The sequence below is a fragment of the Echiichthys vipera genome (genome assembly GCF_963691815.1).
Source record: "Echiichthys vipera genome assembly, chromosome: 14".
Lineage (NCBI taxonomy): Eukaryota > Metazoa > Chordata > Actinopteri > Perciformes > Trachinidae > Echiichthys > Echiichthys vipera.
In genome coordinates, this window is record NC_139839.1 from 28,249,014 (window position 1) to 28,272,132 (window position 23,119).

Sequence of the window (23,119 nt, forward strand, 5' to 3'; positions counted from 1 at the left end):
TATTAGGGGAACCGAAAAATCTTTGAAAATACTACAGCTTTCCACACATCAAAGAGCTGACATGAAGTAAGAAACCAAAAAACATCTTGTTAAACCAAAGTATTGCATGACTAGAACGAGGAGCAGTCAAGTCACTGTGACTGTATGAGAGAGAACGAGAGGAAACCTTGTATTAGTGATCTGAAGGCTTCCCCTGTCACACCAATATTCATTCGGATTGAGGCATTGATGATTCTCATGATTATCAAATCAGAGACGTGTTTTTCCTCTTGTGAAGAAAAGAAAACCCACTTAAAAAACACTGTCTGCACGACTGCTGCAGAAGTACGACAAAACTGGTTAATGGGACAACTCTTAAAACACTGGTATGAGCAGCGTAAGAATGAATGGGTCCTTGTGTGCGGTTCCTGCATGAAGCCTAATGAAAAAGGATCTGAGATGTGACATGACACCAGAGCTCACAGCTTTGGGTGACAACAAAGAGAAGTGTTCCGTAGTTGCATTTAAGTTTGCCAGCTCTCAGTCAAGTGCACCTCTGACTGATGGATGAGGGACTATATGACTTAATGTTCTGGACCCCAGGATTAAGATCTTTAGAAGAGCAAGGAACTCACACGCAGACGCACACCTACTACTGATCTTGCTGGATTTACAAATGGGCTATCTAAATAGAGTATTGGAGTTGAGTATTGAAGTATTTTGATTATAATGGCTCCATGATGTATCATTTTTGTAATTGCTATGTAACAAGCAATTAGGGGCTGGTATGTTAGAGCCATTTTTTGGTTTGATATTATGTTTGATTTATCACTTAAATAAGCTGGATGTATTTGGTTTGGTTACTTGAGTTACTTGTTTCTTAGGTCAATGAGAAACTGCTCTGTTATGAAACCTGTGGACAATCAGAGAACTGCAGTTTTTAACACTTCCGTATTCGATCAACCAGGAAGCCGCTGTGGTGGGGCCTTGGTCATTTCATATTTATAACGATATATATCTTGATATAGCATGTTTTCTGGCAATGAGATGTGAGTGAGAGTCCAGATCTAAATCCCATAGAGAATCTCTGGAAAATCCTTGGTCACAAAGTAAAGTCTCAGAAACCCACTCCCGTTAGTGAACTTTGGAAGAGACTGAGTCAGAATGGACCAAGATCAAACCAGAGCAGTGTGAGTAACTAGAGATGTCCTGTGGGTGCAGATGTGCTGAAGTCATTCAAAGCTGTGGCCTCTACACTTCCTGTTCATTTTTGAATCCTATAGAAGAAAACATTGTTTGAAATCTTCTCTTCTGACACAGTGGTTACTGTTCTCTAATTTAGATCACTGTTTTTTGTACTAAATAAAGGTTTTTGTTGAAGTGCCTTGGTTATTTAAAAACACATGCTAGGACAGCAGTGGTATAGACAAAGAGGATATTCTATCAAATTATGAACAATAAAAAATAACGGTATATCAAAATGAATCAAGTATTTATACTTTGTTCTCTAATTTTGATCTCCAGTGAAGAAGTGAGGCTGTGTCTCTACCTGTGAACGTTTTCCATGGCTGCTACCTCAGCCAGGGCTGCCAAGCTGAAGAAAGCAGGTAGCTCTTGTGGTATGGAGCTCCTCTCTGCCTCCTCTCCTCTTGGGTTACTGTAGCACCCTTTTTCATTGCATAAATTCTGTTGGGGTAATGGCTTCTTATCCTCTTCCTGGTTCAGGTCCCTACTTTTGTCCTCTGTAAAGAATAAATTAAAAAAAATCATTTTAAGGAACACCATTAAAAAGTCGGTCAGCAGAGCAAATCATCTGCATTTCCTTTTCAGATTTGTAAAATGTTCTTCAACAAGACAGGATATCAGTGCCTGCCATGCTAGTAAAAGCAGTTCTTCAAAGTAACTAGTAACATTTTAGTTATTCAAAATGCCTCAGTAACCTCCAACCCAAAGAGAAAGAAATGACAAGCAGAAATATACTGTATATTGTAAATATAACATATTGACTTCATCAATCTCTGTGGTTATGGTTAGTTCATTTGAAATGTGCACATATATTTTCAATTGTCAAGACCAGTGTTTTCTAACGTACATCCTGTACGTATGTGTGTAACAAAAGCTGAGCTCCCCAGCCTGTTGTTTCGTTTCCTGGTGTTTCATTTTGCGGAGCTTCATGTGTTCGTATCTTAAAGAGCTCATAGTACCGTATTACCCGACTAGATCGCTGCCGCCGTACTCAATGGGGGAATTGTTGGGTCTATGTAAATAATAAATAAGCCATAGAGTGCGGTCTATACCTACTCTGTAAAGTGTCCTGAGACAACTTTGTGTTATGATTTGGCACTATAAATAAAATTGAAATTGAATTAAATTGAAATTTCAAGTAAGGTGAGTACAAGGAGGAACAGGGAGGGGGACAATCACCCTAAAGCACAGGGCACGGTACGGATGGACAGTGTGAGTGTGCCCTAAGTAGTATCTATATATCTATTTAATGTGTTATCAGAATTTGATTAAATATAGACAGTCTCTTCCCCTGTCTCTTTTCTCTCTACCCCTCTCTCAAAACACACACACAGGGGCACCACAGCGCTGCAGTCCGTCTCTGCCCTTCTCCCCTGACAGTTGTGCTGCTATAATCTATAAGATTTGCAGATTGTGGGTCAGGTTCATATGGTTTATTAACGGAGTAGATCGGCTCACACACACTAGACGCTGACGCCTCTTTTGCTTCTGGCATCCCAGCGTTCTGTGTGAAATCCCAACAACCAAAAAGCTGGCGCTGCGGCATTACTTCACTGTTACAGAATCTCTGAATGAAAAGCCCTAAAGTCCCACTCACCCATGTGAAATTGGATCATTGGCGCCTTTTAATGTCAACTGAACCTGTGGCTGTGTTATGAAGATGACTGAAGATGAAGAACACACTCTCTGGGCTGTTGGACACAGTTTGTCTCGAGCTACAGTAGTAAGCTCTCAGTTCCATACATACATAAATGTTCTTAAAATACAGCTCACAGGAAGAGTGAACTTATTATTATATCATCATCATCATCATCATCATAATAATAATAAAAACCTTATAATATACAATATCTAACAACTGATTGCATAAATTATGAGATTATTTGATCTATTTTATTTTACTTTCAAAATGTGTCCTTTAAATCATTTTAGACATGACTCTTCATGACTCTTTAGACGTGACATTTGACATTTGACTCTTCCAGATCAATCCATCAATCCTTCATCCCTCACTCACCCTCAGCTGGAGACACACTGCCGTCAGCTGTGCGCACCAAGTGTGTGATCTTGGTCTTCCTAGCCTTCCTCTTCTGGCTACCAACTAGCATCTCCATACTTGCGGTGCCCTGGACATCTGGGCACATAATGGCAACAGGGGCACATGATTTGGCTTTTGAAGCTGAATCCTGCATGGTGGAATCACTCTGTACCACTGCTGTGGAGAAAAGGTTCAGGAGCCATTTCAGTGATTGAACCTTTGCACACGGGTAGTAATGAAAATCAAATGTGTTTCAGGGAAGTTACAGAGACAACAGTTCATTTGTTTAGCATCATTGGGATTTAACCAGATGAAAGTGCATTTTTGGTAAATGGCACACAGACCCGAAGAGCTCATTCTTAATAAATAAGAATATCAATATCTTTATAATATAAACAGTACAAGTGGAATCATGGGAGTGTAGAACATGAATCACAATTCTTTCACAACCTAATTTACCGCAAATTGTGGCCTTTTGTGCTATGAAGGTTAATTTAAGTTATTTTTTCACCAAATGGGATTTTAAAGTAATAAACTGGTCATTCAAACGCTTGCATAGAGAATGTGGTAATGGGTAGCTGCAAGAGGAATCTGCTGACATCCCTGCTTTAGAATTCACAAACATCATCATTCTCGTTCACCTTTGTCCACTGCACCTGGTTTCTCCTTTTTGTGTTTGTGCTTCCTAACAATCTTGTGGAATGAAGTCTTTTTCTGAGATTGAGATGGCCCTGATATAAAGAAAAAAAGAGCATGCAAATGTTATGTTATGAAGTCGAAATGTTTTTTGCTTTAACAAAGAGAAAACTGATCCTGAACACCATTCTTCCAAGTGTGGAAAACATGTATCAGTGGCAGAGTGGCTCATGGATGAGATGAGAGGATAGCAAAGAACATCATTCATTTGGTTTGTACCTTTCCCGGCTTGAGAGGCTTCCTCTTGGACAGTGGAACTGTCAGGCTTCTTCTTCTTTGTGACAGTGGTCCCCTTCTTATCAAAGACCATTGGGCTATACTGTGGCAGGCTGTTAAATTTCCTTTCAAACTCCTCCTCCAGTTTCCCGAGGCTGACAAATCAAGTTCAGAGTTTACATGATTGAGAAGGATCACAATTATACAGCAATAATCCAAGCCACAATGCAATCTCAGTTTAAGTCAGTGTATCAAAATGTCTTTAGATAATTATCCAAATAATAAGTATACAAGTTAAATAAAAAAAAATCAACATAATAAAGAAAGAATTTCAGTTTGTTTAATTCTGTTTTAGTTGCTTTTTGTTGGAGTGGAGCATCTTCCCAAACAATTTCACAAACGATCTTTGAACAAGTGAATCTCCAACGTTTCCTGAGAATTGGAACACGCAAGCATGTAGAGACAGAATTTACATGCTGTTGTGTAAATAAGATCAGTAACATAAGGCTGTTTTGTTTCTTTACTAAAAGGACAGGGTATAGAGCTGTTCTATAGGAAAGGGATCCTTAAATGACTCCTGTTGGCATCTGACGCTCTTCAGAAAATACAATTACATAAAATTGACTTGACCTTCAAGGAGGAGGGGGGTGCCGTTAGGGGGGGGGGGGGGGGGCAGTGCCCCCCTAATATAATGGTAGGGGAAACGCTGCTATCTATCTGTCAGTCTGTGTGTGTGTGTGTGTGTGTGTGTGTGTGTGTGTCTGTGTGTGTGTCTGTGTGTGTTCGTGTGTGTGTGTGTGTGTGTGTGTGTGTGTGTGTGTGTGTGTGTCTGTGTGTCTGTCTGTCTGTGTGTGTATGTGTGTGCGTCTGTCTATGTCTGTCTGTCTGTGTGTGTATGTGTGTGCGTCTGTCTGTGTGTGTGCGTCTGTCTGTGTGTGTATGTGTGTGCGTCTGTCTGTGTCTGTCTGTCTGTGTGTGTATGTGTGTGCGTCTGTCTGTCTGTGTGTCTTTCTGTCTCTGTCCTTCTGTCTCTGTGTATGCGTCTGTCTGACTGTCTGTCTGTCTTTCTCTGGCTCTGTGTATGTGTCTGTCTGTCTGTCTGTCTGTCTGTCTTTCTCTGGCTCTGTGTATGTGTCTGTCTGTCTGTCTTTCTCTGGCTCTGTGTATGTGTCTGTCTGTCTGTCTTTCTCTGGCTCTGTGTATGTGTCTGTCTGTCTGTCTTTCTCTGGCTCTGTGTATGTGTCTGTCTGTCTGTCTTTCTCTGGCTCTGTGTATGTGTCTGTCTGTCTGTCTGTCTGTCTTTCTCTGGCTCTGTGTATGTGTCTGTCTGTGTGTCTGTCTGTCTTTCTCTGGCTCTGTGTATGTGTCTGTCTGTCTGTCTGTCTGTCTGTCTGTCTGTCTGTCTGTCTGTCTGTCTGTCTGTCTGTCTGTCTGTCTGTCTGTCTGTCTGTCTGTCTGTCTTACTGTCTTTCTTTTTCTGGCTCTGTGTCTATCTTTGTTAAAAACATGCCAGATACAGTCATGAAACTTTACAGATGTGTAGTTGAGATCAAAATGAAGACTGAGGTCCAAGATGGCTGTGATCCCGACGCAAGATGGTGTCTAGTTCTTAATGTTTACCCTTCTTCTACCCTTCATCACATGAATGGACTGAATGTATTTTGCTATCAGGTTAGCAATGTATATTTCCTCAATAGCAGAAAAAGCATCTCTATACAAAAAAACTCTGTAACACAATTTTAAAATGCAAAGTGTCTGTATAGGTGGGACTAATATTACTGGAGAACCAGCAAGTGTGTAGAAAAACAGTAGGTTATTGGTGGTGTAATTATAATTGAACACACATACATGTGTGCTCCAGATGGGATTTAAGTCAGTGACCAGTGCATGTAATATTACTGTGAAATGACAGTACCTTTAAACCTGGCTGTTATTGTCGATTCTGACCATTCTGACTACAGGCCATAATAACTTTGCATACACAACATGTGCTGTAGAAATGAAGGAAATGCAACTCATCAAAATCAGGGCAAGCAGTGTCCAAATCCTGCTATACATGAATCAATAAGAAATAAAAGGTTGTTGTGAGTGCAGATGCATAAGCAGCTAGTTTTGTTAGCTGGCTTGTTGACCCAGAAGTATGCAGTTTGCTCCAATAGCTAATCCAGGAGGCGACTCTCTGTGTTTACTTTGGCTCAGACTCAGAGACAAGCATTCAAAATGATTTCTGTGATACTGGAGTTTATTTGGAAAGCTTCATGAAGCTTGTGCTGCTTGTCCTGATATATGGTATTTTGCTGTAGTCACATTTCTCAGTTCTGTACGACTGAGTTGGTGAGTGCAAAGTTTGTAAAGTAAATTAAATTGCCATTTAAAATAGCTTAGTAAATAAGGATCTATAAATCCAAGAAATGTGATTATTGACTGGTGTAGTTGGGTTAAGAATAAGTAACAGTAACAATAAGTTAGACTTAAGTCGATGTACAAACAATACATATTGTCAGTCAGACATTCCAGATTTTCCATAGTATGATTAATACAAGGTATAGAGAAAACAAGAAGGCTAAAAAGGACCTTTAATCACTCCTGATCAACAGATGAATAAGAGGAGACATGACTCACCCCTGTGAACATTCATCTTTGGACTTGGACTTTTTCAGCTTCTTGGGGTTATTTGGTCCAATCTGAGGAACTGTCCAGCTGTCATCACTCCAGTTAGCATCATGATCAGAAGCACGTATAGCACCTCTTTTACCTGCAGACACACATAAACAACAAGCATTTGTGAATATACATTAACTACAGGACATAAACAGACTGGATTATGCCTCCTACGTGTATGGATCTGTCTGCACTTGAATCAAAAAGGATACCTCTGTCAATATTAGCTCGAAGTGAAGTCAGCATTCCCTCAGAAACGAGGGTTTTATACAAGGCGCCTTTGCAGCTCCGCTCTGACTTCCTAGAGCCGTGGTTCTCTGTGTTGGAGTCACAAGTCCCTTCAGTCGACCTCTCCTTCCCCTTGTCTCCCTCTTTGAGCTTAGCAGGCAAGGGGCTGCAGGGGGAGTGATGGGGCTCTGCCATGCTGCCCTGAAAGTCTGTGCTTCCTATACTTGCCTCGTCTGCTTCTGCCTTGGGACTGACATCAGTCAGGTCTTCCTTCATTTCCACCTCAGAGGAACTGTACGGCCCACACTGTCCACTCTCATCCTCCATCTCCTCCTCTTTTTCCCTGGCAAAGGACTTGACTTTGGGCTTACTCTTCTTTTTGGGTGCACCAGAGTTTCCACCACTAGGACTGCTCTGGATCTTCTTCTTGGGCTTCTCCTCTGTGGCCTTCCAGGCTCCTTTGGCCACTGCCTCGATGGTACTGAAGACACTGTCCACATTGGATTCTGCATGGTTACACTTCTTGATGATCTTCTTTGCCAAGCTAGGGATCTCATCACTTTCATTTGAGTTGGCCACCTCTTTTTTCTTGCTCTTGTTTTTGACACGTGCATTTTGGCTGCTGAGTTGTAGGGGAATGGCATCAGTGGAGGTAGAAGTGCCGGAGGAGAGCAAAGGTAAGAGGGCTGATGTGTGAGAGGAGGGAGGACCGTCGTCACTGTCTGCTTTCTCCTCCTTCACCTCTGGCTTGACTGTAGTTTGCTTAGAGGCTGTGAAGGAGCTGTCCTCAGGCTGAGACACGCCCGTGTCCATCTTTCCAGCTTCAGACGCTAAGCACATCTTACCAGACCAAAAAACAAAATAAAACAATGTTACACAAATGAATAGAAAACGACAACAATCCTAATTTGATCTTTTTTTTTTCTCTCTCTAAAAGTTCTGCTTATTGCATTTGTAGGAGCCAAAATTGGTTTGTCCTGTATTGTTGTTTTTTTTAATCCTGAACACGCTCTTTGCTTACTATCATTTCTGGCAATTAACACCTGGGTGTGATTTGACGGTATTTCACCTGTTCGGTAGCATGGCCGTTTTGGTGAGACAAAGAGGGTGAGTGGGGTTTGAAATTTTCTCTTGAACGTTTCGTTCATTTCCATAACATATCGTTTTGTTTCCATATAGTTATATCAGTTTTTCTTCAATAAACAATTTTAAAATTTACCTTAGTGAAGAATGGATTTATACAAGCACGACGCAGACAAGACCTCACTGAGCCACTTAGAGGCTTTTTAAATTGGACAATTAGAAAATTAGTGGCGACAGCATTGTTTAACCTCTTCTCTAGTTTTTCTTATAAGCAATGACTGAATTAGGGGTGGGCGATATGGCAAAAATATATCAGTGAAATCCAGATCACGATTTTATCACGGTTTTTCGACATAGTTTTTAAATTATTTTGAAAGTTACTGAACATTGCAACCAACGTATTCGCTTTGTAAAAACTAGGCCCTAAAATAGAAAATATATAACAAAGCATTTAGGCCAAAGAACCTTTCTGAACAGATTTGAATCAGTTTGCCAAGTACAGTGGGCATTTAACAAACAGCTCTCTAAAGCTTCCTGTTTCCTCTGCTGTGTGGCTGGACTCATAGTTTTACAGCTTGTTCCACACATTCTGTGACAGTTAGGCGCTTGTGTGCTGTGAGGACACGGCCATTTTGTTTTCATTTTTAGATGAGACATACTCGTCACTGCCTGTAGTTCTCTATGATTGGATGATCAGTGTGTCCTTACGGCGGTGCATGAGGCGGAGCAGCCAAAAGTGTGATTTGGCTGAGGAAAAAAAACACCTGATGCATCTGTGAAGAGCATAGAACAGTTATAGACAGAATGCGACACATGATTCTTTTATATTTCAAAACAGCTCGGCTCCAGCCCCCCGCGACCCCGACAGGGACAAATGGTTGAAGATGAATTAATGAATCATGTGTTGGCGCGCGGCTGCAGCAAGGCGCACTGCAGCAAGCCGCACTGCAGAGCCAAAGTCATCTCCTCGGTTAAATTGCATTAAATCAAACAAGGTATCAGATGATTAACATTTTGGTATGGTTCTTCTATGTGACAAAGGTTATCCTCTAACGGAATACCTAATAACCCCGCTGGCAAACCCCGCTACACAGCAGGAGCGCAGGTTCAACAGTGCGCACACACGCACTCGGGTCACAGTAGAGCGCTGCTTCGGGTTGACTGCCTCCGTTATTCTTTTCCATACAGCGTTTTTATGGGCCCCTTTTATTCCACTCTTAAGACTTCCAAAAAGCACATCTTTATTTTGCTCCATCTCGGATGTCAGGATGCCGATCTGTGTGTTGGAAAAGTGTCTTTTCTTCCCAGCGTTTCTCCTCTGCATGTTTGACCTCAGTGGGCGAGGCCTCCGAACCAGGAATATTTAAGGGCGTAACATGTTAATGATGGTCGAATTCAGCCGCCGCATTTATCAAGGCCCGCTCATTCGTACGCTGAGATTGGTCAGATACGAATGTTTCATAAATCACACGTGTGTCCTGTCATACGACCAATTCTGCGCTCAGATCTGCGCCCGTTTTCACGCAAGATTGATAAATGAGGGCCAATGTGTCCTGTAGACGATATTACAATCTCTCTGCTTCGACAGATCGTCAACACGTTCTGATCCTTCACCCTCTACCATCATCATATCACCCACCCTTAGACTGAATGCTTGATTCCTCCTATTAGTGACACAAACCTTCTTTTATACAAATTGACCGAATCTTTTGATTTCCTGAGCAGATAAGTATATACACCATAGACTGTATATAAAGATCCATCTGGATCGCCCCCTGGTGCTGGCTGCAGAATAGGTCATAAATCTTTTTTCTGCAGGAAACTAAACTAAAAACCCTAAGTGCACCTCAAATTAATTTTTCCCAAAGATGGTTTCTGGTAGGCAGTTCTTTTTAATCACACTGATGTTTGTTCAAGTGTTTGTTTTTTTCCCAGTTTGGTTTTAATTTGTTTATTTGATATTATACAAATGAGATGAATGATTATGACTGACAGCTGTGATCGACTCGCAGGACTTCAATGACGTGAATTTACCGCTCTATCACTACTGCACAGAATGGTTGTAAATTACATCATGGCTGCACCTGTATCCGGAATATTATGGCTTCATTTTTGAGCAGTGGGAGGAAGTGGACCTGCGTTGTCCATCTCTATATACAGTCTATGATATACAATTATATATGGATCTACTTCTGATATCATTGATGATAATGTGTCATATAGCATAGACTCAGTTTTAAGCCAGATGATTTCATTGATAAATCTACGGCAGTAGAAAATGAATTTTGATGGTCATTACAGTTATTTAACTACTTAACTATAAAATGGACAAAGCGTATAAAATAAAATAGGGATGCACCAACTTATCAGCCAAAAATCAGTACTGGAAGATATTTGCCTTGTTGACAGAAATCGGCCTACCTGCAAATAAGATGATAGTCATTCACTGCCAGTGTTTATCTGCTGTGTTGCATCAATTTTGCGATGGCTAAATTGATAGCTAAAGCTTTTGAAGCAGTTGTGTTTTAAAAGAAAAAATATTTTTAATGAAAGAATGTTATATTAAAGGTGGTTTGAATGAGCACAACTTCAGTCATACATACATAGTGAAATGACGGGATGGTGACTTTAAAACAAGGTTGAATATGGAGAATGAGCAGAACACCTCCATCTAGTGTCTTAAAATCGTAGTCACAACAACAAAAACTAAGTCCAGCAGTCGGGTTGCCAGGTTGGTTGCAGAGTGTGTCAGTGATCAGCCTGCTCCATGTCAAGTGATGAATCATACAGGGGAACCACTCATTTGGACTAATCAATGAATTTTACAACATTATACAACTTTAGCCAGTCTTCAACTGGAAATCTTTCTTTGAGTGCTGTGGAATCCATTAGCTAGCTCCTAACTCAAAAATGATTCCTTGTTTCTGTAGAAACAACAGACCACCCTGGCAACCAGCAACGCCCAACACTATTGGCTGCTACAATGGAAACAGAACGTGACAGAAAGTCATTGTCAAACCTGTCAAAATTTTAAAAAAAAGAAGTTAATTGAGACTAAATATATTTTTTTATTTAAAAGAAATACTTTCATTCTGTACCCCTCAAAACGCCCCGTGGGTGTTTTAAAAAAAAAAAAAATTATTATAGCTTTTAATTAAGATTTTCCATATTCAACCTTTAAGTTATTTTTTTATAGTGAAGATTTCTTTGTTTTCCTGGCACAGGACGGGGGAATAAATCACAACAAACACAAAAAATAACCATTGGTATAGGCCATCAGCCAAATTGTTATTTTAAACATCAGTATTGGTCCAGAATTTCACAAACTAAAGGGAGCATATGCCATATCTAAGCCTTCCCATCACTCAAAGTAACAAAAGTTGGAGCTGAGAACTCATAATCGGGGAAACTGGCACATTTTTACAATCCTTCAATCTTAGACGTGAAAGATGACTGATGTTACAGTCAAACCAGGTAAATCAGATGTTTGTTTGTTTGTTGAGTTCACATTCTCACCTGTTTTTAAATAAATCCTTAAGATGAACTATGTCCAAACTGTCAAATGCCTTACCTCAGCGAGCTGAAAGAGAGCGGACTGTCCGCATGGTTTTCCTTCAGGTGCCGCAGAGAGAGCGGACTGTGAACACACAGTAACATGTTGATGACATCGCACTGCTTTGCTTTCCGCAGCTGCTATTATTATTCAGAAACATTTACTTTCTACTGTGTGTCACTGTTTTTACACTGATTGTAGAGAGGATTTACCTCGAGAACCTCAAATTCAACATATTCGGCTCCCTTTGTGTTACCTGGCTTTATAGAGCCTAACACTGTTGATCCTGACGCTGCTTATCAACTGGCTCTGTTAACTCTGGAGTGATTACTTACAGGCAACACAGTCAGAACCATGAATGAAGTACTTAGTACCATATGAGATGAAACGGTGACACCTGGATGAAAATTGGATAATAGCGACAGCAAAAAGTGATATTCAACAAGGTGTGATGTATAAAATCTAATCATAGAACAATGTAAAAACAATAGAAATAATGTCCAAATGAATAAGAGTAAGGCTTTAAAACTATACATATGTGTGGGAATTATTACAAATATAAATGACAAATATGCACATAATAAAGTTACAAATCATGAAATAGGCTGAGGAAAATCTATCTGCATTTACTATCACGGGGGCTAATTAACAGCATGTGATATTTTTCAAATTAAAGACAACAAAGGCAATACGCTTTATTTTCAATGTTCATCACAAGTCGCCTCGTGTTATTCTGAACTACAGCGATGGAATAAGAGTCTTAAAGCAACGCTGTCGGGAGTCCAGTCCGGATGAAAGAAACGTCACTATGCACTCATTTATTGAGGTAATCGATCTCTCTGCTTGTTAGAAGCTACATAGAAAGCCTGGAGCAACAAAGCATTTTGACTAACCAATAAAAATATATATTCCTCTGTATTGATTGTCAATTCATTGAAAACTCTTTTGATCCTATAGAAATGATGACTTCCTTTTGTGTGACTGGTCAGCGGTCGGGGTGTTGGGAGGTACTGATCTGATCCTCTGAAGTTAGCCGTGCAGCATGGTGATCTACGCCTGGTTAATAGTTGGCCACCAGCTTGGTGAGTAACAGTGCGGTCAAAGATAGCTGAATAACTCACTATTCCACTAGTGTTTGGTTTGTTGTGACTGATCACATTCGATGCTTTCCTGAAAGTTGAAAATCATTCAACTCGTCTTATACGCAGCGTTTATTCAGCAAATGTCATTACATTATCTGATACCTTGTACAATACAGAAATTTTTACCTGAGGGTGGCGCTCAACTGGCTATGCAGACAATTTTCTTGCCATTTTTTAATTAGACTGTGATGATTTTGGTTCCATAAAGTCAGTAATATGATTCAATCTTATGTTTACAGTGAGTGGGTGAAACTCACAATGTAATGTGGTCATTTTTAACGCTATCTAACGTGCTATTCCTGCTATACAGAAGAATTACATAGAGCTTTGTTTGGACATCAGCAACTATTTCAAAGTTGTCTAGCAATAATGTCATGAACCAAAGTAACCAGGAAGGTTGCAGAAAGAAATCTCATTGGTATATCATTGATGAATTATAAAGCAGTCATACCTCTGTCAGCGGACAGGGGGCAGACTTCACCCTGCTTTCAGTCATGTCAGGCACTCTGTTGGGTATTGTCCCAGACAACATCTGAAGATTGAAATAGGTTGAGAAAAAACGAGTCAATTCTGTGAGTTATTACATAACAAATCAATGTCAAAGTGTGTTCAGCTAATCAACATTCAATGTATCAGTCTTGGGGAACAACTGTTAAAGACAGAGGTTGTTGTTGCAATCCTTTGATTTGAAATGACCAAAGTAAAAGCCCTCATTACACAGAATGGCTGCTTTTGGATGTTCTAACCAAAACAATACTAAAACTAAGAAACATTAATAACATTTCACAGATGAGAAGTTGTATTTGAATATTTTCCAGTTAGGAACATGTGACAAGAGGTAGGTCCTAATCCTTCCTGATGCTAAGTGAAGCTAACGCTAGCTTATGTATTTATTAATTACTAATATATCAGAAAGATGCTGAAATTATGTTGATCCAATGAAATGCAGCGGCCTTTGCAATAACCTTTCATGTTTATCTATTTAATGGCCCTTTTCAGAATAACATATATAAAATTTAAATTATTGATAGGTTTAAGCCAGACTTTTAATGATGCAGCTGATAAAGGTGGGGCTGATTTGAACTACTCTTTAAAGTGCTGGGCAGTTTATATTTTGTATTGTGTGGTGTCTAGCACTGTCGCCTCGCAGCAAGAGGGTTCCCGGTTCAAATCCCAGCTGGGGCCCTTCTGTGTGGAGTTTGCATGTTCTCCCCATGTCTGTGTGGGTTTTCTCCGGTTTTCTCCCACAGTCCAAAGACATGCAGGTGTTAGGTTCATTGTTGACTCTAAATTGCCCGTAGGTGTGAATGCGAGTGTGAATGGTTGTCTGTCTCTGTTTGTCTCTATGTGCCCTGTAACCGACTGGCGTCCTGTCCAGGGTGGACCCCACCCCACGCCCGATGTCAGCAGCCCCCGCGACCACGATAGGGACCAGCGGTTGAAGATGGATGGATATTTTGTATTAACAATCTTAAGTATTTAGTATGAGCAGAAGTAACAAAATGGAAATACTCAAGTATAGAATAATTAATAATCTCAATATTTTACATGAGTACAGTACCAGACTAAAGGTACATTCACACGATCGAAAACAACGTTTTTTTTCTCAGTTGTTCTTAAAAGTTTTCCTTCCACACGGCCCCGACTCAAGAAATCTGCGTCCACAGGAAACCACGTGCAGCGACTCCAAACTCTGTAGTGCCACAAAAATACACCAACAACGGACAAGAAGAGACGGGGAGACGCTGTGGAGAATACAAACACCGGAGAGTTTCTCTCCAAATCTAAAGACTTCCCAAATCCGCCTTCATCCTAGAGAGAAATGTGTCACTGTTTCTGGTGTTGGTGGAGACTTTTGTGCTGTTTTGGACTCTGATGCACCAATCACTCTGCAGTTAGTGTCCTCAACGAGCAGAGGGTGCTGCTGGGAGCCCCTCCCCCGGCACTGTCTCACTAGATTATTCAGAGCATCAGGGAAAAGGGAGAAATCTGTGGTCGGCCTAATTCATTCCCATGCATGTGGCTCAGAGTCCAGTTCAGTAAACAGTCTATGGGTTGTTGTTATGTGACGCCGCAGGGTTAGAGGTCGGAGGTGGGGCGATGACGTCATCGTTTAACAAAGTATGAGGTTTCAGCGTCCAGACGACAACGCCATTTTCCCACTCTGGGACCCACTTTCAAACGATCCTGTTGTCAGGCTCCGATGCCGCTGGCTGCTGTGAATGGTTGGCCAAAACCAGACTAAAGGTGTGTGTTACAGGAAAGCGCGTCTCTGAGTGGATGGGCCCTAAATGTACTTAATTACTTTCCACCACTAGCTACTGCAACACAACATGTGCAGGTCTAGTTATTATGTTGTTTGTAACTGGTGCTGTATGTACTGCAGGTCCTACTAGATGTTTTTTTACTTTGCCATATCGCTGTACAGAAACCACACACACTTCCCTAGATCTATTTATATTTGTACTTATTAATACAGTAGTTGCTGCTAAACTGAGTGGATTTCATTGTATTTAGCACCACCTCAAGCATCTATTCTAAAACATAAAGTGTACAGTGGAAGAGAAATATGGTCTTAGAACACACCTCTTGCTCATCCCCTGGAAAGGATTTCCCTTCGCTGGCTGTGTCAGGTAAACTAGGTTTAGTGCTGGAAGGGATCTAGAGAGTTAAACAATACTGGGTTAGTCGGTCTGTTAAATAAAAAGAAAACTCTTACAATCCAAAAGCAACCAGCACCGGCACCGGCTCCAACAATCACCTACCTCTCTATTTGTGAGGGCATGTTCCCCAGCTAACAGCAGCATGCTAAGGCCTCCCATCTTTGTAGGATCTGACAAAGAATGACAGTAGTTTCAAAATCAATCCAACATTTTGTCATGGTGTCACAGAACAAACTACCATTCAAGATACACACCTGCCATGGCAAAGTTTAACTGTGGCATGCTGTCAGTTTTGGGCACTTTTTTGGCAGTGGTGGAGTCCTTGGTTGAGTTGGAAGAGAAGGACCAAACTTTTTTCCGGGGGTTGCTGGCTGGCTGACAGGAAGGGCTCTTTACTGGTTTGCTGGTGGTGGGACACCACTTGTAGCCCGGGTTGGCCTTCATAAAGGCATCCTTGTACTGAAATAACATAATTGATTTGGTAACAAACAAACCATACACATTATCAAATCTAAATCAAAGTAGTTAACTAGAACATGAACTATTGATAAAAATGTAATAAAAGTTGTACTCCATAAGATTTGAGATGCGTTGTTTCTAGTGTCCTCTTTGAAAGAACAAGCTCACCTGCAGTTACACCTTACTGCCAGAAACCTCCATCATCACTGCACTAGACTTTTGCCCTTACTACAAGCCTGACTCAGAGGTTGGAAGTTCCCGATTTCCGATTACAAGTGAATGCAGCATAACCGCCGCTGACGATCTGGACCTACAGACCAATGTCTGTCAGCAGAGTCACTGAGAGCCTACTCACACTGTCCTTTTGGCCGCGGCCAAAACCGTTTTTTCAGCTAAAGCCTAGTACCTTTAAGCAGTGTGAGTGCACCCGCTCCGCGCACAACTGCGGCCAGCGGACCGTCCACGGCCCGCTTGAAAGAGGTGGGCTTTAGCGGAGCCGTTTGCACATGTACGAGCACGAGCGTGCGCACGTGTACGAGCACGAGCCCTACGGCAGTAGCGTTATGTCCACCTGTTCGGACATGTAAATAGAAGGACGGACCATGCGCGGACATTTAACAACAACAACAATGGCGGTGAAAGGTTCACATTGGTGTGATGCGGAGGTGGAGTGTTTACTGCAGATTTGGTCGGATGAAAATATTCAAAAATAGTCGACAAGCCACACAAAAACTCCGAGGTCTATGGAGAGATTTGTAAACAAAGCCAAACACACGCGATCAATGCGTGTGACGTGTTACGGCGTGATGGGCAGCAAGAAGCATTGGCCGGCCCTGGCAGTGTGAGTACAAATGGGGCTGGGGCGCGGGGGGAGAGGGAGGGGGGACAATTACCCTAAAGTCTGGGTCGCGGTTCGGGAGGACAGTGTGAGTACGCTCTGACATGAAGGCTTAATTACATCTAGAGAGGGCATGTCTCCACAGACACAGATATTGGAATACTGCAAAAGCAAAAAAGTGCTTCATTAGTGTGTAATATGATCAATCACCAACATTTAACTATGGTAGATGTTTAACTGTTGAGTTGCATTCATTTTTTGCAGCTAAATGTTGTGTTGGTTATTTATCGGACTTAACAACAGTAACTGGCATATGCTGCCACTGCAGCTGCTGATACAAAGGAAGCCACTGGCTGGACATGATGCTGGCATGCCGTAAGAGGGCAACAGGTGCCATGGACACGTGTGGTTTGTTTACAGCTAGAGAAAATGTGTGTCCTGTGGGAGGATTTGAGTATCTTGAAGACCGATATGCAACATAAACGTTGTATTCAGAATTAAAAATCAAGAGGTGTTATCTTTCTAATTGCTTTTAGGTTTCACAGAAAGAATATTTGTGTTGGGCTATGTAAGTACTTACGAGTCAAATACAGTGTAAGGAAGGGCTGAATGACTTTTAAACAGTTCAGTTATTTTGTAATAATAAAAATGTCTCTGCTTCCCTGGCACAAAAAAGAGGAATCAATACCAACAAAAACAAAATAAACAACAACAAAATAGGCTATCAGCCCAGAATTTCACAATCAGTGCATTCGTTGAAAATAAAATTGTTAAGGATCCATCAAGTTAAACAGTCCGGCTGCTTAATCAGGACTGTGTGGGTGTGGTTTGATCGGATTTCATTGACAGTGCAATATAAACAAATAACCGACAAACTGTGATTAGTCTGAACCCCCTCCCTCATTCACTACTGCCCATATAACAGTCAAACATAATTTTGCTCCCTGTCTGGTGTGAACAGCTCGACTGACTGAAATGGGAGCCAAAATGCAAAGGAAGTGTTTTTCCATTCTATGATCTGGATCACCTGCTCTGAAGTGTCACACCGTGCAGCTTATCCTACCAACAGTGGGGTTTCAAACTAAATAAACACCTAGGTTTACGTGAGAAAGCGAGGGGCTAAAATACAACTTTAATTCCAACAACATAGGTTTTTTTCTAGGATGTCTGGTCATTTTAATAACATTACAGGTTTTTCCATGACTGGAAAACCAGTCTCTAAATTTCCAGGTTTTCCAGGACTCATGGGTACCCTGCATGCATGTCTTAATCGATTTCTACATTTTTAAAGATCTGTGTACCAGAAAGTTAACCTGACTCCTCCAGATGGATTGAAGGGGTGAAAATACTGGTTTCTGATTGGATAAACCATCTGTCTATCACCAACATACGGGCCAAATCAACCAATCAGATAAACGAAGCGTATGACGTACTAACACCGTGGAGGCAAAGCTCAGAAAGGAAACAACATGTGGGTAAAGGATATTTGTCGTTAGTGTAACATGAATTTACGGATCAAAGGCCCAATTTCAGGAGCCCGGTCCATATTCAACAGAAGAATCCTGAGAACAAAGAGTTAGTGAGCAGCTTGATCCATAGCTGCTCATCTCATCCGCGGAAGCCTCCATGTTATTTACACTGAACAGTCGCTTCTTGTTGCTTCGACTCGCCTCAACACTGATTCGGTTCGGTCTCTTGTCAAACTTCTCCAAATTTTCTCTGCCACACGTTACCAGACTGATCTGAGAGTAAAATACAATGGAGCTCAGAGATCAGGGTGGGCTCACGAGGCTACCAGAAAGTGGCACATTTTAAAAATGAATTTATTTTAATGAATTTATTTAATTTTTCAATAATCGTAAAATTGCTGAATATCATGGCCCATAATTGGTCAATCACTACTTGTAAAGCTCTAGAAAAGACAATCCAGATAATTGTCACCAAAAGGTCACCAGACTCACTGGATGTAGACCGGATGAAGCCTGCCATTGGCTGCCCGTTTCAGCCAGCATCCTCCTCCCGTTCAGCTATCTGCTATCTATTTTGCAAGGGCACACTCACTTCATCTGGGCTTAGCAGTTTCCAAGACTGTGATTGGTTTGAAGGAATACAAACAAGCCAGAACGTTTTTCCTCTATCCCAGAATGATAAGCAGTGCAGCCAGACCATACTCACAGCACTGTGGGGATAGGACTGGTCAGTCAAGTGACTTTGGCGCTACTGTAAAGAGAGTTAAATAATGTTAGTACAGGTGCAAGAATCTGAGAGCAGTCTCACCTCCTTGGCCATGTCTGTGTATTTCTGCTTCTCTTTGGGCTCCAGCACAGCCCACCAGTCAGCCAGGATCTTAGTGGCCCCGCGGTTATCCAAGCGAGGGTGTTCCTGACGCACCAGGGAACGGTGGCGTTTGCAGAAGAGGAGGAAGGCATTCATTGGCCGCCGTGCCCGCTGTTCATTCGAGTCCTCCTCCACTTCCTCTGTCGTGCTTCCACACTGCACCTGTGACCCCTGGTCCTGGCCACACAGCACTGGCTGCTGGTAACAAACATTCATAAACAATAAGAGGCAATGCTGTACCGCGTTCTGTTTCCCATCAACAGATGGGATTAAATTACCTGTCGAGCTATCAAACACACTCACCTTCTCCAGCTCCTCTTCATCCTCCTCTTCTTCCTCCTCAGAGAAATCCAGAGTCTTTTTGGAGAGAAGTGGGTGCCACTGCAGGCATTTGCGCTTGGGGCGCTTGCCAGTGACCTCCCCTGCAACAGGTGGCTCCTTACCCCTTCCTCCACCCTTCATGGTACTACCGCACCTGAAAAACAACAGATTGGGCACACCATTAGTCACACCGTATCGATATAAAACATGCACAGTATGTGCACCATTAGTTATGTATTATCTAATGGAAGCAGAGATACGTACATGCTGCATAAATAGTTCATTTCGATGTTTGTAATTGCAAGTGCGATAAGAACTAATGACAAGTAGGTTTGCAAAATAGGCACGGATAAATGTGCTTTTTCAGTGCTGCAACGATTATCAAAAATACGATTGGCAAAATGATTGAAACTCCAGCTGTGGTAAAATAAATGATGAATACTAAAATGGGGGCAGATCTCAAATAAGACATAATACAAGTGGGATTGATTTAAAGCTCAGGGTCTCTTTAAACCTCTCAACTGTAGCTTATGTCTATATATGGTTTCATTTAACATGAGCAAGGGAAGAAGCCAAATTACATCTCACACTGACCATTATTTCATTAGCCTGAATTTACTTTGCTAATTTTCTCCCTTAAAGTGAAATTCCAGCACAAAATCATCCCATGGTCTTTTCCGGCACTCACACTCATCAAATAAGCCATCAAGGCAGTTTTTTTACGGTATGAAATATTAACGGAGAAATCCAGGAGAGTTGCTAACAGACGGACACGGCTAACAATGATTAGCTCGGGACAGCACAGTGAATTAAAACATCTTTTTTAACCACTAATACTGCTGAAAATAACAGCAAACCTCTGCAGCAGCATGATAAGAGTCCTTACACAGAAAACAAAGCACCAACGGGCTCCTTCCTTTGGGATTGACTCTGGTAATCCACTTGAATGGACTTTACTATGAGAGGAGCTGGTACAGGGGCCAGTAGGTAAGTCTTTAAAACACTCTTTTAATAAACTCTGGGTTCACTAAATACGTAGTTGGTTCTTTGTTTTCTGTGTAGGGACTCTTCTCATGCTGCTGCATAGGTTTGCTGTTATTTTCAGCAGTATTAGTGGTTAAAATAGACGTTTTCATGCCTTCAGCATACTGCCCCGAGCTAATCCGTGGATTTCACTATAATTATTATTTGTTTATACAGTATATGTGTATTTTGATTTGTGCTGTCAAGGCACTTTATAAACTAATGTTTTTAAAGGTGCTATACAAAAAAAGTTATTGTGATTATGCCAATGTAATTTAGATAGATAGATCTTTTAAAACCTAGGTCACCCCTCATTACATTGTGGGATGTAGACTGTAGAGCACTAGGTAGCAAGAAGGAAGTGACACGGCTTGGCTTTTACCTCTGTAAGTAAGAAAATCTTAACTTTGTGGATTGTTGGAATTTGAAGCTAGTACACAAGAAAACATCAAAGGTTTAAATCAGACAAACAGGGTCTGGAGAAAGTAGGCTACACTTCTGTTACCGCTCCAAACAAGAGCGGCACAAGATCACCAATAGACTTGGTGCTTTCTTCTAGCTTTCCTTGGAAAGTTTCATTGCGAAAAAGATAACAGGAACAAAGTCACAACAGAAGGGGGTCAGTTAGTTGAACACCACAAGGGCTGCTGCATTCAATCCAGTCAATAGTTATGTAGAGTGATTCATGAGTGAAATATTTCCTTGATTCTATTGGAAAGAGTTACGTAAGGAATAAGGAGAATTGAAGACTTTAAAAAAAACAATAATTGGATTTGCTGTGGATCTTTGATCCTTGCCCTCTCAAGTGTCCTTTAATCAGGGTTCCTACACCATTTCCATTTCTAAATTCCACACTTTTTCAGACTCAAATTTCCAGACTTCTCAGAGGATTTTTCAGTCAAAAATAAACATCTGAACAGTAATTGTTACTAATTACAAGACATTTTTACATACGTATTGTAGCTCATATAAGTGAATGAACTCAAAACCAAGACATATTCAATGCACAGCCTTTTATTCAAGCTAAATGCTAAAAGAGTGAAATTAATAACCGAACCTGTAACACTACAGACAGGAACAGCAGAGATGGACAATTAACCAGGAACTACAGAAGAAAACATAAGTCTGTGCTTCATTGGCTTTTGATGGAGTAAACATACTGTAAATAAAGAAAATAATAATAAATAAAAGAAATCATAAATAAAATGTAGACATGTATGGAATAAATTCAATAAATGAGAATCGCAGTCGCACAGTGAACTGTAACCATGGTAACCCGACACCATTCTACAGCCAGCTTCATTAGTTTGGTGTCATTTACAGGTCGGCTGTGTTTTGTTAGTAAACTTGTTTTGATTTGTATACATTCATATATTTTATTTTAGAAAGTGAGAGAATAGTCTAGAAACAACAAACATTTTTCCAAACTCCTTTCCCTTTTCCCAAACTTATCCAGACCTGGAAATTACTCTAATTCAATTGCAGACTTTTCCAGACTGCGTAGGAACCCTGTTTCATGGACTGAAGCTGTTGTACACCAAATCTTTCAGTTTAATAATGTCAAAAGGTGACTGAGAGAAGTCAAATTGCACCTGGACTCGTCTCACCTTGATGAACTATATTCAACTTAAAGTCTCTCTAATTAAAAACCAAGTGAGGGTTGTTTACAACATAAGCACCAAATCACAGCCATGTTGTCTTTTCATCAATGTTCTGCACACATATAACTCAGGAGAATTACTGAATATTGGTAATTAAGGAACTCTGTAAATGACCCTTTATTGGTTTGCATTTGTCACTATGTTTACACAGGTTCTGTATCTATGACACACATGAAATTAGCAGCCAATGAATGAATGGCTCAATGTATTATTGGAGCATCACCCTGACTAGTGACAGAGTACATATTTATGATAGCTGAGTGGGAAACAGGGATACTTACTGAAGAAAAAACTATGGAAATGCTGTATGAGTGATGAAGATGGATCTGCCACAGCCTTTGTCATGCAATGACGATGACCTATAAAATACAAGACAGGTTCTCAGTCGTGCGTTACACTGTCATCTCTGCAATCATTTCCCAACAACATGAGCTGGCTGCAGGAAAAATGTGTGCAAAGCAACTTTGATCGAGCAGTGATGGACACCGCACAACACGAGAGCTCGTTAGATTCAAAGTACGGTGGGACATTTTGTCTGATCTCATTACTGATCACTTCAATCGTGCAGTCGATCCGCCCTTGTGGCCAAAACCAAAACACGAAGGCCAAAGCCCTGCGACCACTGGATGCATAGCATACATTATACATTGGAAATTAAGCAGTTGCAGCGAGTATTATGCTGCGCAGAGCTTTAACGTCGGTTGTGTTCTCAGGTGAAACTGCTGATGCCCGATCGGACTGTGTGTGTCTTGGGAGTGAAGTCCCGGTCTACTCTATCGAGCTTCTCACGCACAATAACAGCACAATATGTGTGAGCTAATGCGAATAAACGATACGTTCGCCTACCTAGTGTGCTCCTGTCTCTAAGCACAAGTTTTCATCTCCGTGCAAAATGTCGATGTGAGCTGACAAGACAGACAAGCCGAATGAGAGTCCATCTTGCTTTGGTTCGGACGAGAAACCCCAAGTACAGTAC

The 23,119-nt window shown here is 41.1% G+C and overlaps 1 protein-coding gene across 6 annotated transcripts in view; it reads right to left on the minus strand.

The window, feature by feature from the left end:
• The window catches only part of bbx (BBX high mobility group box domain containing), a 28,369-nt gene extending 5,891 nt beyond the window's left edge, over positions 1-22,478 (minus strand). The window contains exons 1-15 of one of the 6 annotated variants that reach the window (XM_083926421.1): positions 22,425-22,478; positions 19,442-19,613; positions 19,079-19,336; positions 15,759-15,963; positions 15,607-15,674; positions 15,428-15,502; positions 13,293-13,373; positions 11,718-11,783; positions 7,048-7,903; positions 6,797-6,929; positions 4,178-4,329; positions 3,904-3,993; positions 3,242-3,439; positions 1,529-1,721; positions 1,173-1,256 (exon numbers count right to left, since the gene is read on the minus strand). In XM_083926421.1, the coding sequence (XP_083782547.1) occupies positions 1,244-1,256; positions 1,529-1,721; positions 3,242-3,439; positions 3,904-3,993; positions 4,178-4,329; positions 6,797-6,929; positions 7,048-7,903; positions 11,718-11,783; positions 13,293-13,373; positions 15,428-15,502; positions 15,607-15,674; positions 15,759-15,963; positions 19,079-19,336; positions 19,442-19,600 (2,547 nt within the window). In that variant the 5' untranslated portion in view covers positions 19,601-19,613; positions 22,425-22,478 and the 3' untranslated portion in view covers positions 1,173-1,243. Of the gene's footprint in view, positions 1-1,172; positions 1,257-1,528; positions 1,722-3,241; positions 3,440-3,903; positions 3,994-4,177; positions 4,330-6,796; positions 6,930-7,047; positions 7,904-11,717; positions 11,784-13,292; positions 13,374-15,427; positions 15,503-15,606; positions 15,675-15,758; positions 15,964-19,078; positions 19,337-19,441; positions 19,614-22,424 lie in introns of those variants that run through there. The other 5 variants (XM_083926420.1, XM_083926419.1, XM_083926418.1 and 2 more) reach the window with 5 other exon arrangements.
• Between the last annotated feature and the right edge of the window lie 641 nt (positions 22,479-23,119).